This window comes from Borostomias antarcticus (genome assembly GCF_949987555.1).
Source record: "Borostomias antarcticus genome assembly, chromosome: 19".
Lineage (NCBI taxonomy): Eukaryota > Metazoa > Chordata > Actinopteri > Stomiiformes > Stomiidae > Borostomias > Borostomias antarcticus.
The window spans coordinates 19,236,219-19,246,692 of record NC_140252.1 but is presented as its reverse complement, the minus strand read 5'-3'; the positions used below and the strand labels follow the sequence as shown (position 1 = coordinate 19,246,692).

General features: G+C 51.4%; 1 protein-coding gene across 1 annotated transcript in view; it reads left to right on the top strand.

Moving 5' to 3' along the window:
• Positions 1-4,222, top strand: part of zranb3 (zinc finger, RAN-binding domain containing 3) — a 25,658-nt gene extending 21,436 nt beyond the window's left edge. The window contains exons 11-13 of the mRNA XM_084454064.1: positions 697-1,090; positions 3,269-3,400; positions 4,118-4,222. Coding sequence (XP_084310190.1) covers positions 697-1,090; positions 3,269-3,400; positions 4,118-4,216 — 625 coding nt within the window. The 3' untranslated portion in view covers positions 4,217-4,222. The remainder of the gene's footprint in view (positions 1-696; positions 1,091-3,268; positions 3,401-4,117) is intronic.
• Positions 4,223-10,474: the final 6,252 nt, after the last annotated feature.

Sequence of the window (10,474 nt, the reverse complement as noted above, 5' to 3'; positions counted from 1 at the left end):
ATATAGGTGGTATATTATATGGGTATATAGGTGGTATATTATATGGGTATATAGGTGGTATATTATATGGGTATATAGGTGGTGTATTATATGGGTATATAGGTGGTGTATTATATGGGTATATTAGGTGGTGTATTATATGGGTATATAGGTGGTATATTATATGGGTATATAGGTGGTATATTATATGGGTATATAGGTGGTGTATTATATGGGTATATAGGTGGTATATTATATGGGTATATAGGTGGTATATTATATGGGTATATAGGTGGTATATTATATGGGTATATAGGTGGTGTATTATATGGGTATATAGGTGGTATATTATATGGGTATATTAGGTGGTATATTATATGGCTATATTAGGTGGTATATTATATGGCTATATTAGGTGGTATATTATATGGCTTTATTAGGTGGTATATTATATGGGTATATCTCTCTCTCCCCCTCTCCATCTCTTTCTCCCTCTCTCTCTTCATCTCTCTCTCCCCATCTCCATCTCTCTCCATCTCCCCCTCTCCATCTCTCTCTCCATATCTCTCTCTCCATCTCTCCATCTCCCCCTCTCCATCTCTCTCCCCCTCTCCATCTCTCTTCATCTCTCTCTCACTCCCTCCCCCTCTCCATCTCTCTCTCCATCTCTCTCCCTCCCCCTCTCCATCTCTCTCTCTCCATCTCTCTCCCCTCTAGAGAGCGTGAGGACCACCAGCCTCCCCCCGTAGTGGTCCCGGAGGCCGCTGGGTCCGAGCCCTGCTACCTGCAGGCGGTGGACAGCGACGGCGTCCCTCTCTGCCTGTCCTGCCAGCGCCCCTGCTCTGGCGCCGGGGGCGGGGCCACCACCGCGGAAGGGGGAGGAGCCAGCGGCGGCGTCTCGCGCTTCTGCAGCCAGCGGTGTCAGGAGGAGCTGGCGCTGCGCTCCAGCCAGACCTACATGAGGGCGCGGGTCCTGGAGGCGGAGCAGGGGGCGTGTCAGGGCTGCGGCCTCCAGGCCCACCAGCTCTACCTCCGGGTGAGGGACGCCCCGCCCGACCGCAGGAAGGAGCTCCTGGAGGACACCTGTCTGGCCCAGCTGCCGCTCAAACAGGTGGGGCGCCCGTCCGCACACGACCGCACACGACCACGCCCCCCTTTGGAAAAAGGCGGGAAGAGTCGGCGAAGCTCGCTGGCTAAATGTGCACAACACTAGGGCTGGGTATGGGCGAGGACCTCGCGATACGATACGCATCACCATACATAGCGATGAGATACGTATTGCGATATATTGCGATACTGTACATAATTTATTGGACATTTTAAAAGTACAGCTGAAAATACGCTATCCCCGCTCCCTGGACGTGATCATGAGGGCGGAGAGAATGTGGGGACATTTTAAATCCGTTTAAAAAAAGAATAATGTATCTTTGACTGAATTCTATCCTTAATTTTATACATCTCCGTATTCCCTGTCTAGTTCGGTCTGGTTCTATACAGTATCGCGGAAAATCGGTGCAGCTGGGGGGGAAATATTTCGACGTATTGCTGTATGGATTTTAGCGCACAGCCCTACGCGATTTGTTAGCTTAGCATAGCATAGCATGGCCTTCATTCCCACTTAGACACCTCCCTATCTGGAGCACAGACTCCAAGCAGAAGAAAAGAGAGAGAGAAAGAGAGAGTCGAGAGTCTTCCTCACAGCTAACATTCCTGGGGGTGGGGGGCGGGGGCGGGGGGGGGCGGTATCGAAATGCCAACACCTCCTCTCCCTCCTCTCCTCTGTTCTCTGCTGCTTTGTGCCGGGAGGAGATAACTGATGAGGAGCAGGACGCGTGAACTCCCCACGGAGACGGACAACAATGCGCCCATGGCAGCCCTTCATCTCCAGGAGAGTGTATTTGGGGAAGTGGAGAAGTGTGTGTGTGTGTGTGTGTGTGTGTGTGTGTGTGTGTGTGTGTGTGTGTGTGTGTGTGTGGTTGGTTCGTTCATGTGGGCTCTGTGTGTGTGTGTGTGTGAGTGTGTGTGGGATCTGTGTGTGTGTGTGGGATCTGTGTGTGTGTGTGGGATCTGTGTGTGTGTGTGGTTGGTTCGTTCATGTGGGCTCTGTGTGTGTGTGTGTGTGTGTGTGTGTGTGTGTGTGTGTGTGTGTGTGGCTCCCTCGCTCATGTGGGCTCAGTATTAAATGGATTGCCGGGCCTTTCCAAATCCGCGCATTGATTTTTCCCACAGTGCTCTGCGCCGCTTGCCGGGAGCGCGTTTTGATTCGCTCGGCCGTTTCCCTGTGAAGCTCCCCCGGCTGCGCCTCCTCGTAAATCAATAGCCCGGATTTAGGCTAACAGGGCCCCTCACGGACAGGGCCAGAGAGCGGCAGAGACCCCCCCCCCCCCCCCGGTAGTGTGGATTTCATGGGGTCGTGAGTATGAGCAGAGCTGGGTCGGTGTGGGGCTGTTTCTGAGTTGGGGTGTGTGTGTGGGGGGGTGGGTGAATCCATCGACCTGAGGGCGGGGTGGGGGGGGGGGTTGTAGAGGCAGAACCGTGGGTACCCCCCCCCCCCCCCCTCCAGGCTATGGGGTGACAGGGGAAAACGTCACATGCCAGGAGTGGAGAGTAATTCCACCCGTACGGGGGGGTTGCGGGGCGGGGCGTTCTCTCTCATATCTTCTCTTTTAGGCGTGTGTGATTTCCTGGTCCCCCCTCCCCCCCCCCCCAGCTGGTCTCCTCCCACATCAGAGGCTCTTCAGACGGCCTCTCTCAGGCCAGCGAGGCGGCCGGGGGGGAACTAGATATCGCGGAGGCGGAGACGTGGGGAGGGGGACGCGGTAAACCGGTGTTCCATGTGTTTAGTTGTCACGGCGACACCGGTTCAAAATGTAAAACTTTTTAACGTTCTTTATTTTCGCGGGTGTCGTTGCGATGACCTTCCGTTGGCGCTGTTTTTGTTCACAAAACTTTTTTTTACCGCCTCTAATAATAAAAGATTTTCTCTCAATATTTACTATAGTACAATAAGCCAAAGAACACTGCTATAAATGTATTTTATGTCTATGTTTTTATGCACTTAAGTTGTTTTTTATTGTCTGTTTTTATACTGTGTATGCCAGAGTGCCAAAGACAGAACTCCATAATTTAATGGGCAATAATGTTTTTCTTACCTCATCTTCTTACAGTATCTTATCAGAATGTGAAATGTACTCGGGTGTCTCTGGGTGTGTGACGTCATGTGGGCCACCGTGTCTCTGGGTGTGTGACGTCATGTGGGCCACCGTGTCTCTGTCCGTGTGTCTCGCAGCTGAACGAGATCATCCGGCGCCCGGTGGAGGGACACTTCTGGCAGGTGGACCACATCCGTCCGGTGTACGGCGGCGGGGGCCAGTGCTCCCTGGACAACCTCCAGACCCTCTGCAGCGTGTGCCACCGAGCTGTAGGTCTCTCTCTCTCAACCTCCAGACCCTCTGCAGCGTGTGTCACCGAGCTGTAGGTCTCTCTCTCTCAACCTCCAGACCCTCTGCAGCGTGTGCCACCGAGCTGTAGGTCTCTCTCTCTCACCGTGTGCCACCGAGCTGTAGGTCTCTCTCTCTCAACCTCCAGACCCTCTGCAGCGTGTGCCACCGAGCTGTAGGTCTCTCTCTCTCACCGTGTGCCACCGAGCTGTAGGTCTCTCTCTCTCAACCTCCAGACCCTCTGCAGCGTGTGCCACCGAGCTGTAGGTCTCTCTCTCTCACCGTGTGCCACCGAGCTGTAGGTCTCTCTCTCACCGTGTGTCACCGAGCTGTAGGTCTCTCTCTCTCTCACCGTGTGTCACCGAGCTGTAGGTCTCTCTCTCTCAACTGACCTGCGTGACCCGGGCTCCTCACTGGGCTTTATTACATACTTTACTGTTTTAATTACTGGACCTCGAGGGGTCTTTCTTTTCCCTCACATGTGACACACACAAACACACGTAGGTGAGCGGCGACAGACACACACACACACACACACACACATCTTCAGTGGTTGCCATCATGGTAGACTTTCTAGAAACACCCTATTTTCCTATATTTCTCTCTCTAAACCTCACACTGAACAGCAGCTGACCGTTTCCCCTTGTGCTTCTCGGATCAAAGCAATAATGGCGTTTTTTTCCCTGTTCGTTCCACAGAGGACTGCCCAGCAAGCCAAGGACCGCAGCCGGATGAAAAAAGGACTCGCCGCCTCCAAGGTGGCGTCGGACATCACCCGGTTCTTCATCAAGAAATGAGCCGCCTTCCTTGGCGTCCCTGGAAGAGCGGTCTTCACTCCTCCCAACTGCCCTACATAACATTTTAAACCTAGCACGGCCTCTCTCAACCTCCGTTATTTGATCGAGGGTGTCGGCGCAGTCTGTCTCTTTGTTTTTTTTATGGGGGGGGGGGGGGGGGGGCGGCGGCGTGTCGAAGAAGCCGAAGAGACTGGATTGAACAAGGACGCATACAGAGCTCGTCCCCGAACCGTCAGCGCCGAAACCCTGCGTGATTTACGACAGGGACCTATCTAGCTCACAGGCTGGGCCCGAGCGCCGTTTGTTTGGAAGAGCCGCTGCTATTTTAAGGTTGTGCACACTCGCTGGGTAGAAAGAAAAATGCCTTGGAGAATTGAGAGATTTGAATGCGAGAGTGCTTACGTTCTGTGTTTTTCCGCTTCACTCTCTCACACTGTTCTGGAGCCGCTGAGGGGGCCGCCGTTACGCGGAATGAGGAAGTACCTTGTGGAATCTTTTTTTTTTATACTGAAATCTTAATAAACGACTTTTGTACATTACTCTCCCCGCGTGGCGTTTGTTTTCTTGCGCTCCAGTCGCTCACGTCCTCGCCGTGGCGTTACGGAGCGACCCGGCCTCGCTTGGCCAACTCCTCGACCGCTCTCTCCCTCTCGCGAGGACGGCCAACGTGTCGCCCCCCCCCCCCTGCGGTGCATGCAGAGAAATATGAACGCTCGCCCCTCGCCACCCCCCCCCCCGCCAGGCCCCCTGCGTTCCCCTCAGAGGAGCTAACCCAATATAGACGCCGCGCCCAGAGGAGGTAGTGCGGAAAGTTACTATGGAAACAGGCCTTCGCCGTGAGCGTTGCGGAGTGTTGACTCGTTTTACAGCTCGAGTAGATAGAACGGTCTCACACACACTCGCGCGCACACACACACACACACACACACAAACTCAACTTCGACTCAGCCAATAACCTCTCCTCTCTGTGGGTTTTAGAAGTGGTTGGGTACAGGTGTTGTTGGGGACCGTTCCCGTCAGCCTGTGTCCCTCAGAGGGGACGCAAAGATGTCTTCAATGACAAATATCTGTCAGTCAGTCAATCTCAGCGGAGACGACCACAACCCCGTCTCCAGGAAGTGTGTGTGTGTCTGGGGGACGGCCGTCGCCGCCCCCTCCGCCCCCAACCAGGTGCTGTAGGTCTCCACTTAATAAGGCTGCGGTTCCCGCGCCTGTCTGAGCCCACGGCACCCTGGGTAATGAACATCTCGCCAGCCACCTTTTGACATGGCCTCTCAGCCCCTTGTCAGCTGCCGTCGCTCTGCGCACACCTGCTACACACACACACACACACACACACATATATATACATACACACACACACACACACACATACATACATACATACACACACACACCTGCCACTGCCCACCGCTACGCCTCTCTGCTGGCCTGGAGCTGCTCCCCCCACGACACACACACACATGCACACTCACACTCTCTCTCATACACACACTCATTCACATACAGTACACACACAACTCACACATACACTCACACACAGACACACACACATTCACAAACACACTCACATTCACAAACACACTCACAGGCACACACATACACACACTCCAACACGCACACATAACACAAACAGACATACTCACACGCACACATACACATTCACATCACAAATAACACACACACACACACAGCTCTTTTAGTCCATACCGAGAGGGAGGGGGAGGGGCCTTTAATAACGCCGGCAGACGGAGCGACGTGGAGCGGGAGGCAAATGAAGACGCCCCACCCCGAGGGTGCGCTGTGTAAAGAGCAGCCCGCCACCGTGTCATGGCGGTCCTGTTTGCGTTGTGCAAACCGCCGGCGCTCCGGGAGAATGACAACATCAGTATTAATTTTAAAAAAGACAAGTATTTGGAGGAGGCAGAAGAAGATGGGGTTATGCAGTGTGTGTGTGTGTGTGCGTGCATGTACCCTTCCTGGGTCTACCCTGCGGCCTCCTCCCAGCCGGACACGCCTGGAACACCTCCCTAGGGAGGCGCCCAGGAGGCATCCTCACTAGATGCCCGAACCACCTCAACTGGCTCCTTTCGACGCAAAGGAGCAGCGGCTCTACTCCGAGTCTCTCCCGGATGACTGAACTTCTCACCTGATCTCTCAGGGAGACCCCAGCCACCCTCTGGAGAAAACTCATTTCGGCCGCTTGTATCCGTGATCTCGTTCTTTCGGTCATGACCCATCCTTCATGACCATAGGTGAGGGTGGGGACGAAGACAGACCGGTAGATCGAGAGCTTTGCCTTTTGGCTCTCTTCGTCACAACAGTGCAGTAGAGCGACTGCAGAACCGCACCAGCTGCTCCGATTCTCCGGCCAAACTCCCTCTCCATGGTTCCCTCACTCGTGAAAAAGACCCCCAGATACTTGAACTTGAACTTGAACTCCTTCACTTGGGGTAATTTCAGCGATTTACTTTGAAAGATCATTTTTTCTTACTTTTTTTATTATCTGTGGAGTTGACAGGATGATCGTTCAGCAGACCTGCGTCAAAATGCTACTGTAAATGCTTTTCCATTACTTTATCGTTTGCTCCTGCCTGCCTGGATTGTCAGATGGGCGGGGCTTGTATGATTGGGAGCAGCCCATTGGTTCCATTGTGTCAGACAAGAGCAGCCAAGCACAGATAGGTAATTGAAACAGCATTTTGTACCCAGGCCTGTTATTGAGGAGGCAGCAGGGTGGTGGTTGACTGAACACAGCGAGACGCCACTCTTGAGGTAATTGGTAGCGTTGATACAAAGGACCATCAATCAAAAATGATCTAACTGATCACATTAAAACTCTGTGCAAAAGGGAAATTCAGATTGGACTACTACAACAAGTACATTTTGGGACATATTATATACTGTATTTCTGTGATTGGATCATGATAACACACATACAGATCACAATGTGAGGAGAATGGTTGTGCTCAGGTTTCTGCACACTGCCCCAACCAACACCCAACATTCTAAAGTTGGCAGTTGCTTTTAGAATGTTGGAAGTTTAAAATCCAGCTGCAAAATCCATCCAACTGACGCCAACAGTCACCAACAAACATGGCACACCGATCCAACACTGGTGTTGGTTGGCGTTGATTGGGGAAATGTGCAGACAGTAAGCATAAGGGACGCCATTTCCCAGTGTCATTGGAGGGAACCATGGCCGTGGCTTCCCCTCCTACGCCATGGGGCGCCAGGCGAGGGAATAAAGTCGTTCGTGTCGCGTTTGTACCCGAAAGTCACGGCGTCACTCCAGAGTGCCTCTCAGTCTAGCACAACAACAGGGACGATCCCTACAGCGGGGATATAAACGCCCCTTCGGTCCTGTGGCCTGCTGGCGTCGGTCTCTCTCCACGTCCTAAATCTATTTATTCAAGAGGCGCGCTAACCCCCCCCCCCAGGGACCCAGGCCGAGGGGGGGATTATTACCGAGATGCAATCAGTTCACACCGTGGGGGGGATGAAAGGGAAGGCGGATAAAACTCCTTAGCATAATTCAGACATTTCCCAATCTGGGGTGTAGACTGATGCATGTTGTTGTAGCCGGCCAGCCAGCTGCCTCTCCTGGTGTTCATTATTACACTTTATAGCGTTGAGGCTCAATTACCCCCCCCTTGTGTCCTTGATTGGCAGGGATAAGGCTCGGTGTTGACACCGCTAAAGCTCCTGGTTCGACCACATCCTAGGGATTACACCTACTGTGATTTACCATTGGCTAAGGCAATCACAATGACAAAGTAACAGCACATATGTGGATAAAAGAGCATCCAGCAGCTTTGTTAATATCATATTCAGATTAATTTATTGTTACAGTCATTGTAGAGGTACAAGGGAGTAGAATGCGCATTGCTCATGTCACAGTTAAATGGTACACAGTGGATCTCTGGGTATATACTGTATATATGCTCATTGAGGACCATCAGTTGACCATATAATGCATCTCTATGAGCATATACATGCCCATAGAGTTCTATTGTACTACTTAGCCATGAGCACTAATATCTCAAGAGTGCAAAGTCGGTCAAAATTGTTATATTGACCGTTGTATGTGATCGTAAATATCTTTATAACAAGGCCCATGATGCTAAACACCAAACTACTCCTTTAAAAGATCCAAAGACGCCACAAAACAAACACCAGAGCTGAGAGTGTTTGATTATGGTTGGCGTTCGCCGACAGCTGTTTTTTTGTTTTTCCTCGGTTCGAGTGTAGAAATGATTCCGAAGACTTAAAAGTGACGCGTTTCTCATCTAAGAACTCTATGAAAGGGCATCCAGGGGGGGGGGGGGGGGTGACCGCTTCTGAGCATCATTACTGAGCAGAGCAGGGCAGCGGTCTGCACCTCCATCACCTCTGGTGACAGCCAGCCAGGCGGCCCCCTAATGAACACGCAGTCCATGACACGCATCTAATGAGGGTCCTGTCCACCCTGCGTGCGCACACACACACACACACACACACACACCTATACTCGCCACACTGAGCAGTATTCTTGTCGGCAGATGCATTAGGACAGCCATTCTCAACCAGTGGTTCATGGCCTACTTGTGGTCCGCAGAGTGAACCAAATGGTTAGAAAATAAATAAATAAAGTTTGGTCATTTACAAAGCTAGTTGTTTTTATATCTAAATGTACTCAACAATACACTTTCTGCCTCCCCTCTCCCTAGTGCCTCTCTCTCTCTCCCTCCTATCTTCTAACCAGGTCCAGTGGATGCCCCACTGTCACCAGCAGACCTCCCGGAGTCCGATAGATACCCCTGTGTCTGCTGTGGATGTCGTAGCATTTAGTTAACACACACACACGTACACACAGACATACACCAGTCCACTTCTGGCTTTAGGCCTGGACCTAGTCCTCCCTTCCCCTCACCCTAACCCGGGTCCGTATCCTTTTCCTACCCCGATCCTACCCCTGACCCCTGCCTGAGCCCAGGCACACTCACGCACACAGACATACACCAGTGTTTGCCATGTCTCTCCTATGATGTTTTTAGCCTCTCTTACTCTGAAAATGTAATTTATTGCTTTATAAATGTTCTTAGCCGGTAGACAAACATACTCCAGGAGCTTGCTCGATCGTCTCGTTGAGAGGGGTCAGGGAAGAATTTTTTACAGCTTACTTATCTGGCCCCTGGGTGATGTCTGACTGTTTTTTTTTTGGCTTCCCTCTGGAATATGTAGAGGTGGGTCATATGCCCACCTCCCTTGTTCTCTGTAAAGCGCATTGTGTTGCCTCTGGGTATGAAATGCGCTATACAAATAAAGCTCTGATTGATTGATTGAACCATTCGCTGTGCTCTTTAGAGAATATAATTGGGATGAGCTGGTGATCGACTTCACTGGCGAAAACACTAATTAACCCAGGAGAGGATAGTGCGACCACGGGGCCAGGCCACGGCGCTTCGTTAGAAATATGGGGGATGTGAGGTGATGCCTTGAATTTCAAACGAGCCACACAACACCCCCCCCCCCCCTCCGGATGTCCAGGCATGTCCACGGAGGCGTGTGATTGAGGGTTGTCTGGGCGGCGCAACGCCGGTCCACATAAGTCAACGTTTGTTTGTTTTTTCGCTGGTGAACAGCCTTCTCTAGAGGGACGTGCTATTCTGACAGCTCGTATGAGAGAGAGTCTTGTCTTTCTCTAGATGGGTCTAAATGAGCCCCAAGTCCAAAGAAACCGTCTGTCGGTAGCACTCAAGGTGGCAAAATGTAGGCTACTTATCTTTTTTTTTTTTTTTTAAAGATCCATGTCTGTAGATGATATTTTGGTATGACAGCCATTCTTGAGTGGCAGCTGTGTCACAGTAACCAGCTAATGTTACCCACCCCCTAAAGTAAACTGCACTGTAGATGCTGATGGATATCCTGGTTTTGTATCATTTTAAAGGGGACCTTCGAAGCCCAAGTGTGAATCTTTCTGACGGATATAGAGGCCACTTCAACTCTTCAAACTGTCACTGACATATTTTCCCACTACTTTCTTTTAGCCACGTGGTATCTGGAAACACCAGGGATACAAAACACGGCCCTTTATGGAGAGAGAGGTAACCTTCTTGGGGCGCAAGGTGGGTGGTGCGGGCATCAGCACCCTGGAGGAGAAGGAGGTGTGAGGAGGCGTTCAGCGAGTCCTGAGTGAGGCATGGTTTTTCCCTTTACTACTGCTTTAAAAGAAACAGATTCTCTCTCTCTCGTCCTGAACACTGCTCAACTCAAATA